We start from the raw sequence: 22,330 nt of genomic DNA on the forward strand, positions 1-22,330 counted from the left end.
GATTACTTACATCAATTCGCTTTCCAAATTTCTCAAGTCCAGGTGACAAATCCTTAATCACCTAAAACAACACCATAGGGATCACATTATTTCCCATTTATTTATTATAAAATTTCTTAGTTCATCATACTATGAACTTACTTGCTTGGATCCCATCCAAGGATCTAGCCCTAGTCCAATTTACCCAATTTAGAGCCTTTGGGGCTCGATTTAAAACCAGATTGGGTCCACATGGGTTGATTGAGTTTTTAATTAAAGAATTGGGCCTCGTTTATAATTGGGTCCAACCTTTTCTAGCCAATTGGGTCATCTGATTTGGTCAATGTGGCTCATTTGGGCCTGAGTCAAGGTTAGCCCAAGGTCAATTCGACCTTCTGTCAGTTGAATTGGGCTTGAATTGGGCCTGATTCACAATCAATTAGGTCTGCTGAGACCAACTCAGCTTAATTGGGTTCGGACCCATTTCAATTTAACTTAAATTAGCTCGGATTTAACCCAATTTATAGTTTGGGCTCATCAAGACTTAGCCCAATCTGATTGAGCTCGGATTTAGACTTAGCCCAATCTAATTGGGCTTGGGTAGTCAAATTTGGCTAAACCCATTTCATTTATTTTCTCTTTTTTTTCCTTTTCTTCTCTTTTCCTTCTTTTTCTTTTCTTTTTCTTCTTTTCTTCTCCTTCCCGAAGCTTCCTCTCCTCCCTTCTTCTTTCATCCTGATCTCCCCTTCCTCTTCTCCTCTACTCTCCGGCGAAGAGAGGACGACGGTCTCCTCCTCTCTTCTCCGACGAAGGGAGGACGGCGAGTGGAAGGGGGGGACGGCGAGCGGAAGGGGGACAGGCCATGACCGGCGGCGTCCGCGGCCAGGCCCATGACGCCTTCGGCCGCGCCTGCGGCCGATGCCCGCGGCCAAGCCTCGCGGCGTCCCCGGCCGAGCCCGCGGCGCTCACGGCCGCGCCTGCAGTCGACGATCGTGCCGACGGTGCTCGCGGCCGAAGCCGGCGGCCGCCGCACACGATGACGAGCCGGCGAGTCCTCGTTCCTTTTCTTCTTTCCTTCTTTTCTTTCTTTTATTTCTTTTCTTTCTTGCCTTCTTCTCTGCTTTTCCTCTCTTCTTCCGTGACCATAGAGGGGGCGACCCCATGCCGGGGCTCGGAAGGGGGGCCGGATGGAGGTCGGCCGGCGACTCCCGTGGCGCCTGTAGCAGCCGCGGCCCGTGGTCGCCGACCCTCTCTCCTTCCCGTAGAGAAGAGGGATCTCGGGAGAGGAAGAGCCAGCGGCGGGGACCAACGGCGCCGGCGACGCTCGCGGCCGCACACGGGTGAGTCCCCTCTTCCCTCTCTCCTTTTTCTTCTTTCTTTCATTTTCTTTTCTTTCCTCCCTTCTTCTTCTTCACCGAGACCCCCCTATCCCACTAAAGAAGAACAAGGGGAATGGGCTCTAGCCGACTGCAGCCCCCTACCGAGAGCCGGCAGCGACTGCAGCTGAGGTCCATGGAGTCCCTCCTCTATTTTTTTTTTTTGAAAACAGGGAAGATGAAGGACCGAGCATGATCAGGGAGCTTACCCATTTCCAGGGATGATCTGCGGTGCTCCCTGCTTTGGCGCTTCAGCGGTCATCCCAGAAAATCCTTTGGGAGGAAGAAGAGTTGTAAGGGGTCTATACATGAGGCTTTTTTTTTTTAGCTAGGGTGAGGTGTCACCCCCAGCTTTTTCCTTGTGAAGAGCCTAACAGCTGGGCCTTCTTCTGATCCCCAGCTGGCCCTAGTCACATCCATGCACAAAGCATGAGGTGGCAGCCATCAAACGGGCTGCCAATCATTGGCCCAGTTAGCCTATTAGGTGTCATGGCCCAATGCTCAAATATGGGCCCAAAAAGGCGTATTGGGCCCAGTTGATTTTTTTGGGCCCAGGTATTACATGATTGAGAGAGAATGCAAGGCTTCCATGAGATAAAGGAGGGTTAAGGGGGAAGGTACCATCCAAAACCCATTTTATGTACCACCTATAGGCCCCCATGGCAGCAATCTAGTTTATTAAGATTAAGGTTTATTATAATTTGGATTAAAAGTCTTATTCTTGTTATAATTAAGTATACTCGTTCAAAATTTTTTGTGTATTTCATATTTTAATAATTAATTTCTTTTCATAAAAAAATCAATCCCTTTTCCTTTGATAAAAAAATGAAAAATGGATAACTTCATTTTATTCTTTACCATATTTTCAAAACTATTTAATTTAAAATATTAAAAAATTACTGGCTTCAATATATTTCTATATTTGCATGTAATTTTTTCTTACAACTTTAACATGTAAATAATCTTCTTTATGTTGTTATTTTTTGGTACACTTCTTTATGCTGTGTTTTTTTGGTACATTTCTTTATGCTGTGTTTAAAGAGTCATGGCAGTATTTAATATATAAAATTAATACTTTTATATTATACATATTTTATTTAAATAATTTATGATGTTTAAAGTACTTTAATAAAAAAATTTGGCTAGATTGATGATCTAGGTTCTTGGCCAAATCATTCTTGCGTATCTTTATTTAGGATTGGAATTGATCCCAGCATTAATATACACTTTTAGCCAATATTTTTATTTTATGTTAGCTAATACATCTTTAAGGAATATTTCTGACTTATCAGTAAGAAAGAAAAAAAAATGACGAGCTGCAAATTAATATAGGCAATTTATCATTAAAATGGGGTAAAGTGTTATTTTCTAGTATTTTTTAAAAAATATTGCTAAAATAATGCTGCTGATTGTATGATACAAATGAATTACAAACTAATACCCAGTAATTTATCATAAATATAGAGCAATGCATTATTTTCTGTTGTTTTTTAAAATATTACTAAAACAATGGTGCATGATGCACGTTCTTTGACAAAGGAACCTACAAGTTAATACGTATCGATTTATCATAAGTGTAGGATAAAAAAAATATTGCTCAACTTTTTTTTAAAAAAAATGTTACTAAAATAATATCGTAAATTCTATGGCAAAGATGATCAACAAACTAACATCGGAAAATTATCATAAAGGTCAGACAAAATATTTCTTTAGTAATTTTCAAAATATGCTATCAAAATAATGTTTTAAATTCTAATCTTTCTTGCAGTGTTATTAAGTTACCTATAATTCTCCCTCCATCTTAAAGCAGACCACCGAAACTACAGCCTACTTGTAGCAAAAAAGATTATGCGATAATGTATCACCGCTCAAAAGGTTTGCCATGGCAATATGCTTGCAGAGAAACAAAGCGCGCCATTAAAATCCCAACCAATGAAAATGATATCCCACACTGCATGTCTTATGCGACTGTTGGGGAAAAAGTGTTGCCGCATCCTCGGCCGAGCGCATTCCTCTGAGCAGGAGCCGGCCGAGCGCGTTCCGCCGAGCAAGGGCCAGCCGAGCAGGCTGAGGGCCGGTCAAGCAAGCCCCTGCGCGGGAACCAGCCGAGCAGGCTGAGGGCCGGTCAAGCAAGCCCCTGCGCGGGAACCAGCCGAGCGCATTCCTCCGAGCAGGAGCCACCCGAGCGCATTCCTCCGAAAAGGAGCCGGCTGGGCGCATTCCTCTGAGGAGGAGCCAGCCGAGCGGACCCTCTGGGCGGGGCCCGATCTAGCAATAGTACTTAGTCTGACCAACCCAAGAACGCCCAAACCATATCCTGAGGCCACGTCCTCCCGCAGCTTAGTCGGGAGATTACGTGTTGGCTTCACCAACAGCCGATGTATATGAGTCATGCAGACTCCCGGTTTACTCAACAATTAAAGCGCATGGCGTTCGCAGGCCTCAGCTTACTCAACAATTAAGGCGTATGGCTTCCATCGCTTACGGATACCAAGCCTTTCACGGCAAACTCACATGCCTGTAAATGACGGCATGGCTCCATGACGACTTGGGCTCCGGCCTAGTCTCCTGCGATGAGGGCATTGACTTACATGATCGGGCATTAAAAGGTTGATCGTACGACAGACTCCGTCACATCACAGGTAAACTAGCCCTCCCTATAAAAGGAGTATTTCTCCACTCAAGTGAGGGGGGGGGGTCTCTCTGGTTCTCTCTCTTCTTCCTCGTATCGACTTCTTGCTGACTTAAGCATCGGAGGGCCGGTGCCGGACTGCCCGGCCACCGGCTTCTTGCAGGTCTCCGGGAGGACGCAGCTCGCCGACAAGCCGCCACCCGCCGCTCAGACGGTGGAGCCTCCCCCTTCCGGCCGACGGTCGCCCCCGGGTCCAATTTCCAGCAACAGCGACGAGTCGCACATGAATGATCCCAAGACACTAGCCAAGAGCAGCAACAACGACTGAGTTGCCTCCTATACTGCATCCTATTTAAAAGAGCTATGCTAGGAGAGTATTTTTTTTTTTTTTTGAATGTGCTTATGTACGGATGGTATGAGTTATCACTATATAAATAATAATAATAATAATAAAATAAGAGAGCAGCAGCTGAAGAAAATTCAATCTGGCCGGTGATGCTCGTGCACGTGCTCGTCCCCACGGACGTGAGCCGCGCCAACATTATCCAAAAGACGCAAACTCCGGCAATGAAACGGTAAAACGGTTATCACGTTACACTGACGGATAAATAGATAGATAGCCATGTGACCGCCGTTACGTATGTTTCCCTCTGCCACCCCACCTATAATATTCCTCCAACGATATCTAAAAAACTTATGTAAGTTTATAAAATAATGTGGGCATATTGGAAAATTTCTTTTGACTTATATCCATATATATTATGAGGACCCATGGATGGGCGAGGTGCGTCTGGGGTCACGAGGACGCAGCTCGTATGATGGATTTTTTGAAGTGCTCACCCACCCTCGCCTCTCCCCCATGTGACTCTCTCGTTGGACGCCAATCCCGGTAAGTTTGGTTGCAGGGGTCGGTATAATAATGGATAGAGCGAGGAGAGGTTTCTACCGGGGAGGTTGATGCACGACAGCAGGGAGAGCAAAGGGAGAGAGAAGAAATATAAAAGAAGGAGAGAAGAGGAAGGGGGAGAAAGAATCTGACTTCTCATCCGACTCTGCTCAAGATTTCACACGCCAGAGCTTGAAGAAAGAAAATCAATTTTTATTCATCATAGCATAATCCTAAACAATATACAGGCTCATGTATATAGGATCACAAAATAATAAAATATACTTATAAAAAAAATAATTTCATAAACCTTAAAATAACAATATGCAAATAAACCCCTAATATAAAATCAAGCTGACTGAACTGGCTGAACTTTGTAGCGATCTTAGACTCGAGTAATGGTTGACCTGGCACTGGTGTCTGCACCAGAGGTTTACAACGAAAAACGGTGGATAACCGAAAAATAAGCCCCTGCATAGAAATGGAGACAATGGATAGTTGCAAAATGTATATCGCCACCTCATCCTGCTACCATCTAATTGATAACGATTGCTAACTAGACTCGTTTTAGTTGATTTCCGGCTATCCAGAAATAATTTTTTTTTATCTCTCTTTCTAAATTTTTGTTCAGTTTTCTCCGCGCAAAGCAGGGCTGTAAATGAGTAGGAGCCCTGAGCAAGCTTTATTTGGGATTAGCTTGATCAGATAACTACTAGAGGTGTTTAAGCTCTTACATGTGAGCTACAAAAATGAGTTACTAAAATGGCTTTTATTCATCCTTGCAAATCATCTCATATTTCATTTGGCTACTCATGAATGCACCTACTGCTTGTATTGGACCTAACTTTTTTTTTTTTTTTTGCCTTTCTAGAAGGTGAAATGACTTCACCCTAATACGAAAAGATACTTATCAAGGTTTTTTTCCCTCCATAGATCGGTCATTTGCTTTGTTTTTTTTCTTAGTTGGTAACCAAACAACACCCAAGTGCGGTTAGTCATGATTATAAAAAGGCTTGGCTCGTGAGCCATGTAAAAGAGTCAAATATTATTTTGGGCACACCCTTCTATTTATTTAAGTTGGCTAATGTTCATGATTAATTTATTTTTAGATTCAATTTGTAGTGCTGCTTCAGCTTAACTTTTATATATATATATATATATATATATATATAAATGATGAGCTTCATAAACCTGCAAACTTAAAAAGTAGAGCTCGACTAGTTTGATTGTGTTAGCACAGCAATGGCGAACCTTCTTTCTAGTAACCATGGGGAAGATGGGATCCACCAATCGGGTGGTAGTGATCATTAAGGATCGGCAAGTAGGAGCACCACAACCTACTTAAAAGTTGGCACACAAGTTTTATAGAGAGATTAAAACGATCACGGGCATCGGGTGGCCAGCACTTGCTGTTTGGTCGTACACATGATTTTTGTGCAACCCACCTCCCAAAAATATCAAACGCTCAAAATTATAAACAAAGAAAAGGAAGCTTGAGAAATGAGAGCACGTCCTTCACAATTTTATATTTTTTTGATTTTTTTTTTTTTATAGAAAAGATGAGTCTGGAGTACATACTAGAAATTTCCCTGGATGTCTAAGGTTAGGAAAATAAAACAAAAAGAAAAATCGAAGGAAAATTCCAACACAAGAAAACTGCTTCGGAATCCACAAATGGGAGTCTAAAATTTTCTACGAAAATTGATCCAAATTAGCGCTACTCAAATTCTCCCTAAATGAGAATTTTTTTTGAGATTTTTCGAGCTCTCCTCACCATTAGATGAGTTGACGGAAATCGGGCCCAAGGTGGTGGTGAATCAAGAAGTCGTCGTCGTCGTCGGCGGCGGCGGCGCCTCCGTCGTAGACTGCGGCGCCGCCGGCTTGGAGGAGTTGCTGCGGCTGCAGCTGGAGTTCTTTCTGGCGGCGGAGCTCGAGGACCTTACGGTGGGAGTTGGAGTGCTTGGAGAGCACGAAGGTGGGGCTCGCCGCTGGCCGATACTCCGGCACGAGCCGGCCGGACTTGTAGCGGACCCCGCAAGCGTTGCACAGCGTCTTGGGGCCCATCGGTCCCGTCCGCCATTGCGGCGTCTTCTCGGTGGCGCAGTGGAGGCACTTCCGCCCGTCCGGCGCCGGCGCCACCGCGGGTCCCGCCGACGGGTCCTTCTTCTTCGCCGGCTTCGCCGCCGCCTTCTTCTCGGAGAAGTTTCCCGCCGGCACGATCAGCCCCGACTCCGCCGACGAAGCCGTCGTCGTCGGAGACAACTCCGGGAGCCTCGACGACCAGCTAGAAGGGGCAGCGCGGGACCGCTTGCTTCGGGCCTTGCCAGGGACGGGTGCCTCGGCCCGGACGAGGGCGGGCTGTGCAGCGCAGCCGGCGGCACCGTCGCCGGCAGTGGCGGAAACCTCCGCCGCGTTCTCCGACGCGGGGGAGGAGGACTTGATTCCAGAGATGAGTTGCAGCTTCTGGAGGTCTTCGCTGGAGAAGGACTCCTCCACGAAATTGGAGAGCCATTCGAGCTCGGCTATTTCCTCGTACTGTGGACAAAAATGATAAAAACAATTAGAATTGGGAAGCTTTCCCTTCATCTAACTTTCCTTTTCTGGACAGTCCGAAAACCCCCGAATTCTATTTCCGAGAAGAATGCTGCAGCCGGGTGTTTCCTTTCCTTCATTCCTCTTCTTGCATTTTAGTGCGTTTTTCGTCGTTTTTTTTTTTTTGTTCGAATTAAAACTGAATTGAATTAAGACAAGGAAGAGAAGAATTGCACTAATTTAAAAATTTTTCCGGTAATTTAATACTCAGAGACAACGGTTTCCTATAAATTAAGAAAAGTACATCATAAAGGATTTAAAATTTAAAATTGGCCAATCCAGAGAAAAAGTGATCACCTAAATTTTTTAAAAAAGTCGAGGAAATAAAGAATAAGGAGGCAATGATACATATAAACTACTACAATTTGGGAAAAATCGTATTTTTCGTAAAAACAATCTGTTCTTTTGCTTGGAAAATTACTATAAAGTATGAATTAAAGACAAAAGGAGAAATAAACAGTGATTATGAAAACAGAAATGGGGAAATTTATCAGAAAAACTTAATTTATGGTTCCGGGCCTGCGGCCTGTCGGGGCGGAGGTGGAATTACCGGCTCGTAGAGATCGCCAGAGAGTCTGGCGTCGGCGAAGCTCCGGCAAACGAGGTCACGGGCGAAATGCGGGTCAGAGCCGGAGAATGAGTTGCTGCAGCTGTCCACGGCGGTGACGGTGGAGGAGTCCGTGGAGTTCCCAGCCACGGGGTCGAAGCCTGCGTCATCCCCTCCGACCGCCATCCCGACCTTGTCCTCCTCCTCGTTCGAGAAGTCCAGAAGCTCCTCCACCATGAAATGCTCCCCCCCTCCGCTGCCGGCCTTCTTCTCCGGCGCGAATTGGGGGGTCCCCGCCCTGTAGTAACCTCCATGCAAGTACTCCGGCGCCTCCATCAGAGCTCCACAGAGCCTAAATCAGGGTAAGGGTTTCCGCTACTTCGATCAAAGAAGACGAAAAGTGAGAAGAGGGAGAGAGAGAAGAGTGGGGGTTTATTTGAAGGTCAGAGGCGGACAGCTGAAATGAGGGAAGGATTCGGAGGAGTAGATAAAGCGAAAGGTAGGGTGAAATAAAATTATATACCGCCGAGAAAAGAAAAAGGCCATGCTTCACCTCCCGGGAAAACCCCTCATATACTGCGGCTCCTTTTTCCTAACGCCCCTCCGTTTTGACTCAATTTATACGCTCCCTCGCACCCAATCGCGTGATCAAATCGGACGGTTCGTCATGGGCGAATAGAATTTGAAATGATGACCTTGTCCTTGTCTTAAACTACACGAATTTCCCGGTTTAGCGCTCTAATAAGTAATAAGTGCTCAGGATCTAAGAGAGGAGAGTTATATATTAGGGTAAAATTAAGGAGGGGCCGTCTCGGGAATCCAATTAAAATTTGGGTCGGTGTCCAGGGATCGCATGGTAACCGTAATTTGCCATGAACTGGTATTTAATTAAGTAAAGATGAAGTTACTCCGCCATTGATCCATCTGTAATTGATTAAATTAACAAAAATAAGGAGAAAAAAATAATTCCAATTTGTTTTCAATTCAACTCTCCTTAGGAATCGATCTATCAGCGCTTGTCGCTGCGACTCGTGCATTGGCACCCAAGTTTACAGCCGGAATCCTCTGCGCCCTTTTTTTTGTTGCTGTTATTTTCCCTCTCCCCGTGAGTTGCTTTTTCTTTTTTGTTTTTAATTATTATTTATTATTTTTAATCACTCGTTTCATCTACTCCCGCTTCCATCCGGGCCTTTTAAAATTCGGTATCCCACGTTTAAGCACGGCGGTTACAGCTAAACCCTGATTAATCCAATGACCCTAATCTCGCCACGTGTAACTCCGCAGGAGACTCTGTCGGGTTGAATTAATCAATCAATTAGCCGATTAATTAAACAGTTTATTTTAACTTTGCACGCCGCGGGGCGCTTGGTCCACCTAGGTCGGGGCCGGGGAAAATGGTCGGCGAGCAGAGCGGGCTTACCGTCGGATTCTCGTCTTCCCATACGTGTCGCGCATCCGGAAGCCGGCAGTGAAGGGCGCTGGGGCGGGACTTCGTCATATGGGCCCGGGTCCCACGTCTCTGATCCCTAGGTGTAGCGCGTCGTAGAGGGGTACAATATGACGTCTCAATTTTTTTATTCTTTTCCTCCGGATCCTTTCGGTGTACTCGTTCAGAACGAAGCAAATAGTACGAATCAACGGAGGTGGTCGTTGATCAAAGTTTATGATTCGAATTAACGGTGGTGATTCTGAAGGGGGTGTGATGGGTCTTTCGTCACCTTTTTATTTTTGCTTGGATTAAAAGGAAAGGCTGGGAAAAGAGATTGGCGTTGCTTGGCGTGGAGTTTCTTTTTCTGTTTCCAGGTGGGTCCTGCTCTTGTATGGCTTTTTTTAATCTTTTATTATAATTGAGCCAGGCCCGGGGATGGGGGGATTAATAAGTGGGCGGTGGGCCCTCGTGGAGCACGTGATGGGGTGTCAGCGATCATGTGGCGCGGCCCCTGGGTCTGCGCCAAAAGCCCAAGACGAGCGGTGGTCAATTTACACGTGGCCGGATGCGATTGCGTCTCGCGCCTCTTCTTAGTTGCTTCTCCGCACGTGCTCCGTGGGCTCCGCCCACGAGCCCCCGGGGTTCCCTCTCACGTCATCGAGTCACGCCGAGGACACGTGAGACATCCTTTGAAGAAGCCGGGTGGGCAAAATTGTCTTTTGGTGGCAATGCAAGAGCTTATTGGTCCGATAACAGGAGGACTAACGGCTATGAATAACTCTTCTTTCCGAAACTGCCCTTCTTTTCAAGACTTCGTCTAGTGATGGATTCCCCTCTCTCTCTAGCAACTAGCAACTTGTCATGCTAGAGACCACGAAAAGGAAAAATTAATTGTTGGATCGGATCCATGACTAAGCTAGTTGATCAGTCCAATCACAAACAAACACAACCAAGCTTGAAGAAAGTAAAAAAAAAAGAAAAGAAAAGTGTCGGGTTGCTTTATGGTTGGATCGGTCCACCAATTTAGAGATGGACCTGGTCCGACTAAAATTTCTCAATGAAAGGAGGGTATCAAATGACTTGCTAACTGCATTGCATGTGTAACAAGAGACTAGAGTCTCCCCAATCAAAATCTTGTTCCCATTCTAGCCAACAATTTCTTCATAATTTAATAACTTTGCTGGGTTGCAGAGCATATTATCATGTGAGGCTGCTCTTGTGAGCTGATCCTTTGGATCACCGACATTCCGAGCAGTCGTTCCTGCATGAGGCCCCTCTAAGGAGCAGCTCCTTTAGTCCTTTTAATCACTTCTGTGTGATTGTGCTTGATGCAGAGAGATGAGAAATTCTCTTGGTTGTTCTAATTATCGCATTGTACGGCAGCTTCTATGATGTTGCCTCCACTGATTATTTTCCAAGTTTTTGTATCCATGTCAGTTCAGGACAGTTTGGCATCCAGAAGCGACAATTTTTTTTTTTTTTTTTGTGGATTGTTGATGAGGGAAAAATATTTTGAGTTCCAGTCCAGATTTTGTCTGCTCAATATTTGGTGTAATAGGTAAGTCTAACCATGGGGCCAAACCTGTCACGGAGGGCCCCAGTCTCTTTTGATGAATCCTCTTTTTTTTTTTTTCTTCCTTTCCTTTTCATTTACACCTGAACAAATTAAGTGGGGTGCGTGATTTCTTGAATTTACCTGCGAAACAAGTATTTTGTGAAGAAAATTGGCATGTAAAAGGTTAAAAAACTTGGTCCAATTAAAATACTGAGCATAACAGATTGAGATAGAAGTCTCGGAATCCTTTAAGTATTTTATTAGACATCTAAGGAATTTAACAAGTTCTCACACAGTTAAGGCCATTTCGAAAGCATCAACTGGAATCCTACTTTGCTACTAAGGATGTATTTAGTTCGCGATCAGAATTAGAATCAAAAGAAATTAAAACAAAAATTAAAATAATCATATTTTCCGATGCATTTAGTTCGTGACTGGATTCAGAATCGGAATGAAATTTGAATACTGGGTGAAAGTTTGGATTAGACTTTAGGGGATTGGGGTATTTCTATTTCCATGGAATCAAAATGGGAATGTTATTCCTTCCCACCAAACAACTGGAATGGGAGTCATTCATTCACATTTTCATTTCAAAGCCCAATATCCTCCAACCAAATATACCCTAAATCTTGCGACATCTCATTTTGAATTATTTGAAGGCTGTCTTTTGTATGCAAGTTTTTACTGATAAGTTTTAAAGAAAGGTTTTTCTTCTTAATAATTAGGCATGATGCCTTGAGACAATTTTCACATGAAATCCAACCATTATACTTTCAACCAAGATTCTTTGTAGTGTGGCCCGTGTACCACAAAGTGTTGTACATTCCTAGATAGCCACCATCAAGAAATGGATAGCCATCAAACAATGCCCACCATGCATGACACGACATGCGTTCGTAGACTATTTTGTTTGATAGCCATGTATCTTCTGATTGCTGTCATCTATGATTGCACAACATTTTGTGGTACCATATGCATACCATAAAGGATCTGTATTCTTGCACTTAGGACTCAATTGATTCATGGGAAGAATTTTTTTTCATTAGAATTTTTTTTCTGAGAAGCTGATTTCTGAGAATACGATGCCTTGTAAAATAGTTTTGACATGTTTGGATGACTATAGAAAAGTGGTACATTTCAGAGTAACTTATATTTGGTTGAGCATCTAATTTTCTAGAAAAGTTGTGCAAAATATCTATTATATCCTTAATAAAGAAAAAGATTTTATCCATAGATTTTGATAGCGTAAGGATAGTTTTGGAAAAAAAAAATTCAATTTCCAACTAGCGAAAAAGTAGCTTTTCTATGTCCCTCATAGTTTTTTTTCTATAAAGTATTAAAATCTTATTTCCATAAAAATACTACTTTCTTATTTATTTATTTTTTTTAAACTCCAATCAAATAAGAAGTCTTTTTCATTTTTTCATTGACCACAATTTTTTTTCTTTCTTTTTCTGCGAACCACATGAGTCCTTAGACTCTCCTGGTAACCGTTTCTTTTTCTTCATTTTTGTTGAAAGTTTATCATAGTGGCTCTACAAACACTAATACTTTCCGCAAATACGCTCCCTTTAGATCTATGACAACCAACATATGCCTTTCTTCGTTGTTTTTACTCTTACAATATGTGATCTCCTAACTAATCTTAAGATATCTTAATCCTCTAAATGGATATTGTTGGGGGGAAAACCCAAGTCAAGCCACGAAGGCGCTCGGCCAGGTAGCTCAACCAAAGAGCGCCGACCAGAGAGGCGCTCGGCCAGAGAGCGCCGACCAGAAAGCGCCGACCAGAGAGGCGCTCGGCCAGAGAGCGCCGACCAAAGAGGCGCTCGGCCAGAGAGCGCCGACCAGAAAGGCGCTCGATTGGTGGGCGCTCGAGCAAGGAGCGCCCACCAAGAGAAGCAACCCCGCCACAGGACACTCTGCTAAACAACCGGCTCGGCTCGGCACCCGTGCCGGGCCCGTGCCTTAGCCAAGTGTCCAATCTCCACCTAATCCTCTAAAGGATCCGACAACTAAATACATGACCTCACTGCAATCTGCCACTATCTCTGATCTCCGCAGGCATTCGGTACGCCCTATCATTAATGCATGAGACCTCCTCAGGCCTCCGATGCACTCGATCATTAAATGAACACGGCTCAAGGTGATCTCCGGATCACCGAACCATTAAAGTGTATGGCTCTCCCTGACCACCGGTTCACTCAGCAATCAATGCACTTACCATCTACGAACCCAAAGCCCACCACGGCCGGCGGTTCAACCGCCCCAACGGGTCCGATCAACCGTGACAACCCCCTGACTCCGGTCTGATCCGGCCTTACTCTCCACAACGCCATTAATGAGCATGATCGTGCCCAATTATTACAAAAGAAGACAAATTCCCCTGTCACCTCCCAGGTAACATAATATCTCTCTATAGAAAGGGAACCTGGAAAAAAAGGGGAGGGAGATACAAACACAAAAACAGAGAGAAAAAAGAGGATTCTCCTCCTGGAACTCCCCTCACATATTAGCCCCCTCTGACTTAAGCTTCGGAGGGCCGGCGCCGGGGAGCCCGGCCACCGACTTTCTTGCAGGATTTTTCAGGAGGACGCCACCAGTCGACGCGCCGCCACCCACCGTCCCGGCAGCGGAGCTCCTTCCCTCTCGATTCGCGGCAGCCCCCGGGTCCAATTTCCAGCAACAGATATCTTTCCAAGTATTGATAGTGCATGAGGTCCGTGTTTTAGAGCTTAATGTTGGAGAAATATTGCCTAGAAATTGATATATCATTATTTTATAAAAGAATAATTCACTAAAATGAATTTAAAAAATTGAAAAAAGTTTGCCTGGATCGAAGCATGTAATATACACTGCCTTAAGAATGTGATTCACCCCCTATGTGCGGGTTTGCGGCGATCTCGTTCCCAAGATACAACAACCCGGCTCAGCTCGATCCTCCTTTAGCAAGCACAATTACTGGAGAAGCTTGACCCGATCGATTCCTTCAATTGCCTAAAAAATAAAAGAAGATAGAAAGTAGAAAGTAGAAAAATAAAAGAACTCTGTCTGTGAAAGAAACTCTTGGAAGACAGAGTATCAATAAAAAAGAGAGAAAGAGAGATTGGATTTTATAAGAATTAATCCTAAAGAAGTCTATTTATAGACTCTATTCGGAAAACCGATGTAGCATTTCCGAAAATGCGATATTTCAAAAACATTGTATCCCTACGGAAACCCGAACCAACGTTCTTTTTTCATATGTTATTTTTAGAAGAGTCGCACCTCTTCTGAAAGAAGCGTCTAAAGAAAAGTATAAGAGTTTTATAGTATATTTTAAAACATCTAAAATTTAAGGGATAAAGCTAGTATATTTATTTTTTAAAATTATTTTTTTAAAAAAATTAAAACTCCAACACTTAATGCATATATCATACATACAACTTAAATTTATAAATAATGGCAAACAAATTTCTACTAAAAAAGGCATAATCTAAATGTACTCGTGACAATGTTCACTAGCATTAGCTAGACATTTGGCTTCTCCATTAGCCCCTATCTAAACATGTGTAACTATTATCATGTCAAACAAGCTTGTTACACTGTAAACATCGGACATGATGGATTTTATGATCAAAAGCACTTGCTTTGGAGATCCGTTAGTTAATCTGTGCCTGAAAAACATGCTTATTTCTTTTTTTTAATGGCTAAACAATCAATTGCTTGCACTTTTTAGCCATATGATAAAAGCCATTATGGATGACATCACAGATATGGTCATGTTGGATTGCTGAAAGGCACTTGGACAGGAATCCAATTTTTCTGATGCTTCTAACGGTTTGTTTGGATGATTAAGCTGAAAACTCTATTAGATTTGTAGATAGAGCCAGAATAACTAGCAAAATCAAGAATTACATACTAAGCGAGAGATGTAGGTACACCTCAAAATCATGCCATTATCCTAACCTAGAATCTTTACAGGCAAGAAATGCTGATGATTAGTGATGGGGGAAATATTGAACACCCCGACCTCGGACCTGACCGACCTCTCTGTCTGCGAATGTAAACCAAGATGAACAACTTCGGCTCCGATTGAGGAGTCGCCCCAACAACTGACAACTATGTCAGTCCGTGATCATGGCAACCCCATATCCCGCGCCAGACCTGCACTGCACTCTTCTCACACGAACTGACCCTCACGCCGCAGCCATACCATCAGCCGTTGCCCGGCGTTATTGCACGTCATGTCGGTACAGGTAACGACAAGGTTGGCTCTCCTATATAAGAGGAACAATCCGGAGACCTGAGGTACGCGATACGCTACCATTCTTACAGAGCCGTCACTCTGCTGAAATCTCTTTCTTTCATACTGTTGCCTCGTTATTCTGACTTAGACATCAAAGGGTCCGCCACCGAAAATCTTCTAGCAAGTGGACTTCTTACAAACCGTCCGTCAGCGTCTAACGTTTAAATCAATCTGCTCAATTCGTCTCTAGCGGACGTCAGAGTCCGAATACGGTGGCAACAATTAGGTTGGATGCTTATTGATGTATCTCGACCACTATCTTGTGCAACATCTTTTCGCCACCAACCAATAAATGGTGCATCACTCGTTTGGCTGTTTCACACGAGACCTTTCCATAGACCATGGTTCCTGTCATTCCCTCTCAAGGGAGCTTTGAGTGATTCACCAAATCCCTCGTCCAACCCAACTGTTCCAAGGAAAAGAAAGCCGCCTGTCTTGCACTGATATCATATCCATAATCCTCCTTAAGTACCACCTGAGATTGGATAAAGATATGCGGCCCCCACTATGTTCCCCGGAAGATAACATTTGACCTAGAATTTGAGGGAAATAACCCATAGGAAGCTTGGTCCTGAAAACTGCTGCAATTATCTATGAATTGGCTTCAACCTTTGTTTGCAAACGCTGAGAGATAATGATGAGGAGAGCAGAGCATTTTAATCATTTTACATATGTCTTATTTTTTCTTCTTCTTTTTTTGAGATACACCAATATGTAGTTGATTTCAACTACTTACACATCTTACATGATGAAAACTTAATTCTTCATTCCTCCCTATCAACTTCTTGCAGATGCACAAGAGCTAACATTCCTTGCATTTGGAAACCAGCACAAAGTTCTTTCTGTCGTTTTTGTTATGCACAAGTTTGAACCCCAACTCCATCATCTTTTTCTTCCATTTTGTCTATAGTCCTCGTTGGAAGGGCTTTACAAGGCTTAGGTCGCTAGGTTGTATCCCAATGCTGGCACTTTTCATCGAGGTGGGCCTTGCTTAAATCCCGCAGAAGTCATCTCGTATCGTGGCGTGCATTTAGAGGACATCAGATGATTACTGCAAGAGTATGCTGTTTTTCAGATTGGCCACATGTTCCGGAAGGCAAACAGAGCTGCTGACTGGGTCGCCTCCTTTGTTGCTCATCATTCTGAAAAAATTCTTTGGATCTGCAATATACCTGTCCCTCTACCGCTGTGGAGTATTTTATCTCCTGACTCTGTAGGCAATGCTCACGCGAGATTAGTATAAGCGGCCGGTTTACACTCATGCCCCCCCCCCCCAAAAAAAAAAAAAAAAAAGAAAAAGTGTGCAATTTGGTTTGAGTAGCATGGTAGTGCAGATCATGCGTGGCTAAACTGTTGGAAGTCTCCTTCCTTTTTGGTAGTTTGTAATATTGAGAGGAGTTTTTGTCCTACATTGCTTGTGTAGAGTTTTTTAGATAGCTTTATAAGCATTCATATCCTACACATGTTTACCTAACATTTTGGTGAAAATTAGAGGAGGGAAAGCCAATATTATATTAATCAAAGATTGGCACTTGGACACGTGGAACGTGCACGTGTAAAATTTAGATTGGTTATGAATTTATTTATTTATTTATTTATTATTATTTTTTACGCTAATACAGTTTTGTACAATATAATTGCCAAAGGCAGTTTTGATCCGTTATGTTTTGAATAGACACTGTTCCAATAGTTGTGTTGGTTCAGAGTTTAGTTCAGGATTATAAATAGCCAATGTCCTTCACAGATTAAAGGTAACTTCTTCTAAACTATTCATTCAGTTGTTCCGAGGAATCCTAATTTTGCTGGTTAGAATTCTATTTCGATTTTGTTGTATCCTGAAGCGAATTTACTGGATCACCCACAGCAACATAGTGGTGGCAAAATTTACTTAAGGACAGTGTTAATTCATGCTTCAAAACCGATTTCAAAATCTAGAGATTCTGCTTCAACAATCTTAAGCAAATTCTATTATATTCTATAATGGAGTCCAAGGTGATTAATCAAGATGTTTACAAGATGGAAAGGTTTGATGGGATGAACTTTATGCACCGGAAAGACAAGATGTTCTTTCCCCTCTCTGAATTGGCTATAGTGTATGTTCTAAATCAATCATCGCTGCCCGAACCACAACCTGATAATTTTGACAAAGTGAAGGCTGCCCAGAAGAAACGTGAAGATGATGAAGTGCGCTGTCGAGGGTACATTCTGAACCATTTGTCAGACCGACTTTACGATCTATTTAGATCTATCCAGTCTCCAAAGAAAATTTGGGCCACTCTTGAGGACAAGTATACTTCAGAAAAATAAGGTACTGACAAATTTATTTCTTTAAAGTATTTTGAGTTTCAAATGACGGATGATAAATCTGTTATGAATTAAGTTGATGATCTACAAGTTTTGGTATCCAAACTCAAGGATCTGAAAGTGGAAGTTTTTGAACCTCTTCAAGTTGCAGCAATTATTGCAAAATTACCTCAGACTTGAAATATTTATTGAAAGAAACTATTGCACACTTTAGAGGATTTTATCATTGACCAACTCGTTAAACACATTCGGATTGAAAAAAAGATAAGGATTCGTGAAAATAGGGGTGTTAGCGAGTCTGGATATAAGGTGAATAATGTTGAGTTTGGCACCAAGAAAGTCCAAAAAAATTCTAGAAATAAGAGAAAAAATCCAGAATCAAGTAAGCCTGATGCAAGTAAGAAAAATAAGACCTGCTTCTTTTGTGGAAAGAAAGGGCACTTTAAAAGAGATTGCAAGTTTAGGAAGAGGCTGAAAATTGAGAATGATTGTAAGGGTAAACAAGCCAATATGACTGAACCTGAAACTTCTGAAATTGTTGCTATAATTTCTGATCTGAAAATTAGTATGATAACTGAGTTAAATATGGCAACAATAATGAAGTCTTCTGATTGGTGGTATGATTCTGGTGCAACGGTTCATGTGTGCAATGGCAAGTCTAAGTTCAAATACTATGAAGATTTGCCATAAGGAGAGAAGCTTCTGATGGGTAATCATGACACTGCAAAGGTCGTTGGAAAAGAAACTGTTGAACTGCAACTTACTTCTAGAAAAAAATTATTTCTTACTAATGTTCATCATGTTCCGGACATTAGAAACAATCTGGTTTCTGAAGTCTTCTCTGCAAGAAGGGTCTCAAAGTTGTAATAGAGGCTGGAAAATTAATTATTTCTAAGAATGGTGTATTTATTGGAGAAGGATATGCTTGTGATGGAATATTCAAGCTTAGTATTAATAAAGTGAATGTTTCTGCTTATATTGTTGATTCATCATTTTCTTTATGGCATTATCATTTAGTATATCTAAATTTTAGATCATTAAAGTTTATGTTCAATCATGGTTTGATTTCTTGTTCTGATCATAGTGATAAAAGGTGTGAAACTTGCATTCAAGCAAAGATGGCTAAGAAACCTTTTTCCTAAGAATGAAAGAACTACTAATATTCTTGAACTAATTTGTTCTGATATTTGTGAATTGAATGGACTTATAACTAGAGGAGGGAATAGGTACTTTATCACATTCATAGACAACTATTCTAGGTATACTATTGTATATTTAATGAAATCAAAAGATCAAGTTTTCGACATGTTTAAGAGTTATAAGGCTATGGTGGAAAATCAACAAGAGAAGAAGATTAAAACTCTATGTAGTGATAGAGGTGGAGAATATTTCTCTAATGATTTTTCTGATTTTTGTGAAGAACATGATATAATTCATCAAACTAGTGCACCATATACCCCACAACAAAACGGATTGGCCGAAAGGAAAAATCGAACGCTTATAGAGATGGTAAATACCATGCTCTTACATACCAAGTTGCAAACTAACTTATGGGGAGAGGCTTTGTTAACGGCTTGTCATGTGCATAATCGCATTCCCTCAAAGAAAATGAAAGAGTCTCTATATGAAAGATGGAGAGAAAAGAAGCCTAATTTAGGTTATTTGAGGGTATGGGGTTGCATAGCTTATTACAGAATTTCAGATTCTAAAAGAACAAAGTTAGATCCTAGAGCTCTCAAAAGTATATTTGTGGGATATGCAGAAAACTCTAAGGCTTATAGGTTATTGGATATTGACTCAAATGTAATTGTTGAGTCTAGAGATGTTGAATTTATTGAAACAAGTTTTCTTAACGATTCAAATGTCAATCTAACACCCATGGTTATACAGGATAGTAATGAGCTTTTAGTACCACAAGATACAAGTTTAGACCCTAGTTCTTTGGTTAACAATAAAAGGAAAGCACTTGACGCTCCTAGTGAACCTAGGAGAAGTCAAAGAGCTAGAAAGAAGAAGAACTTAGGTGATGATTTTATATCTTCACAAGCCATAGTATTTTTAGTCGAAGGGAGTAGAGATATCATGCTTAATAAAATACCAGTAATCATGCATGTTGAGGAAGATCCTAAAACGTATACAGAAGCTATGGCGTCTAGAGACTCTGCTTTCTGGAAAGAAGCAATCAATGATGAAATGGATTCTTTGTTATCCAACAATACATGGGTGTTGGTGGATTTACCTCTTGGTTCTATACCCATTGGTTGTAAATGGGTCTTTAGACGGAAATACAATACCGATGGATCCTTGCAGACCTTTAAGGCAAGGTTAGTAGCCAAGGGCTTTAAGTAAAGTAAAGGTGTTGATTATTTCGACACATATGCTCCGGTGGCAAGAATAACTTCTATTAGAATTCTATTTGCTTTAGCATCAATTTATAATTTGTATATCCATCAAATGGATGTTAAAACAACATTTATAAATAGTGATTTAGATGAGGAGGTTTATATGGAGCAGCCTGAAGGTTTTGTGTTACCTGAAAATAAGAAGAAGGTTTGCAAATTGGTTAAATCGTTGTATAGTTTGAAATAAGCACCAAAACAGTGGCATGAAAAATTTGATTCAATGATCTTGTCCATGGTTTTAGCCACAATAGTGCGGATAAGTGTGTTTATTCAAAGTTTACTAAAGAATATGGTCTGATTATATGTCTTTATGTTGATGATATGTTAATCATTGGGACCAACATGAAAGGAGTAATTGAAACTAGGAAGTATTTAACTTTTCAATTCAAAACGAAGGAACTTGGAGAAGTTGATACTATTTTGGGAATCAAAGTTAAGAAACATTGTGGGGGTTATGCTTTATGCCAGTCTCATTACATTGAGAAGTTGCTAACTAAATTTAATCATTTAGGTATAAAAGAATTTAATACACCCCTAGATGTTTCAAACAAGTTGGTTGAGAATTCAGGTAGGTCTATTAGTCAAATTGATTATGCAAGTACCATTGGCAGCTTAATATATGCCATGCATTGCACTAGGCCGGATATTGCTTTTGCAGTTTGCAAACTCTCAAGGTTTACTCACAACCCCAGCACTGGATATTAGAAAGCTATAGGAAGAGTTCTTGGATATCTTAAAAGGACTAAATCCTATGGGTTATTCTATAATCAGTTTTCTGGGGTGTTAGAGGGTTATACTGATGCTAGTTGGATTACTAGCATTAATGATAACAACTCTACGTCTGGTTGGATCTTCACTTTAGGTGGAGGAGTTGTCTAGTGGGCTTCGAAAAAGTAAACTTGTATAACTTATATATTCCACAATGGAATCTAAGTTTATAGCTTTAGCGGCAGCAGGCAAAGAAGTAGAATGGCTAGGAAATTTGTTGTTAGATATAAAGTTGTGGCCACAACCGATGCCAGCGATTTCTTTGCATTGTGATAGTGAAGCAATGATGTCTAGAGCTTTTAGCAAGATTTATAACAGCAAGTCTAGACACATTAGTTTAAGGCACGAGTACGTAAGGCAACTTATATCTGAAGTTGTCTATATAAGATCCAGTAATAATTTGGCTGACCCATTAACCAAAGGACTCTCGAGAGATATGATTAGAAAAACTGCCATAGGTATGGGTCTAAAGTCATTTTAAACTTTGTCACTAGTAATAGGAACCCAGTAATAATAAATTTCTGATAAGTGATGATTTCAAGTATTAAAGGCTAATACTTATTAAAGGAGGGTAGGTATAGATATTGCCTTTAATGAAGTTTGTTTGTTCGGTTTGAACATGGGAGCCATGTACTAAGGCTCAAAGGAACATCACCTATACGAACATAGAAGTGGTGCCGCTTCTAACAGAAAATTGGATATTAATTTTTTTGTATATGTTCATGAATCCAAGATGTAGCACAAGGCCATATACGGTGCTAAAACTTACGGTATACTTCCAGCTTTGATAATAAGGAATCACGGTTTAAACTTAAGTTATTGTTGATTTCGTCGAAGTTTTAAAGTGCTTACACTAAGAGGAGGTTTAATTCGAAAGAAACTTTCTCAATGCATACACTCGAATAATTAGCATTACAAACTAAGTGGGGGATTGTTGGAAGTCTCCTTTCTTTGTAATATTGAGAGGGGTTTTAGTCCCACATTGCTTGCGTAGAGTTTTTTAGATAGCTTTATAAGTATTCATATCCTACACATGTTCAAGTAACGTTTTAGTGGGAATTAGAGGAGGAAAAGCCAATATTATATTAATCAAAGATTGGCACTTGGGCACGTGGAACATGCACGTGTAAAGTTCAGATTGGCTATGAATTTATTTATTATTTTTTTTACACTAATATAGTTTTGTACAACATAACTGCCAAAGGCAGTTTTTATCCATTATGTTTTGAACAGACACTGTTCCAATAGTTATATTGGTTCAAAGTTTAGTTCAGGATTATAAATAGCCAATGTCCTTCATAGATTAAAGGTAACTTCTTCTAAATTTTTCATTCAGTTGTTCTGAAAAATCCTAGTTTTGCTGGCTAGAATTCTATTTCGGTTTTATTGTATCCTAGAGCGAATTTGCTGGAGGTTTTTTTCTCTTAACCCAATGCCAGACTGAGAGAAAACGACCACCCCAATCATCACTGCTAAATCTTCTTTCCGTTACTCTCCATTACAAAAGGCGAACAGCTATTACTTTAGAGGCTCATCCGTTTAATTACCCCTCTGGGGGCACGTCTGAAAAGG

General features: G+C 41.4%; 1 protein-coding gene across 1 annotated transcript; it reads right to left on the bottom strand.

The window, feature by feature from the left end:
- Window positions 1–6,456: 6,456 nt before the first annotated feature.
- Window positions 6,457–8,486, bottom strand: LOC103717864 (GATA transcription factor 9). Its single transcript, XM_008806405.5, has 2 exons — window positions 8,016–8,486; window positions 6,457–7,408 (listed from the first exon to the last, which is right to left on the bottom strand). Exons 1-2 carry the CDS (start codon window positions 8,346–8,348, stop codon window positions 6,650–6,652), a joined length of 1,092 nt encoding a protein of 363 aa, XP_008804627.3. The 5' UTR covers window positions 8,349–8,486; the 3' UTR covers window positions 6,457–6,649.
- Between the last annotated feature and the right edge of the window lie 13,844 nt (window positions 8,487–22,330).

Source organism: Phoenix dactylifera, chromosome 1, assembly GCF_051530095.1.
Source record: "Phoenix dactylifera cultivar Ajwa chromosome 1, Ajwa_hap1_PhDact_Kaust_v1.1, whole genome shotgun sequence".
In the NCBI taxonomy this organism is placed as follows: domain Eukaryota; kingdom Viridiplantae; phylum Streptophyta; class Magnoliopsida; order Arecales; family Arecaceae; genus Phoenix; species Phoenix dactylifera.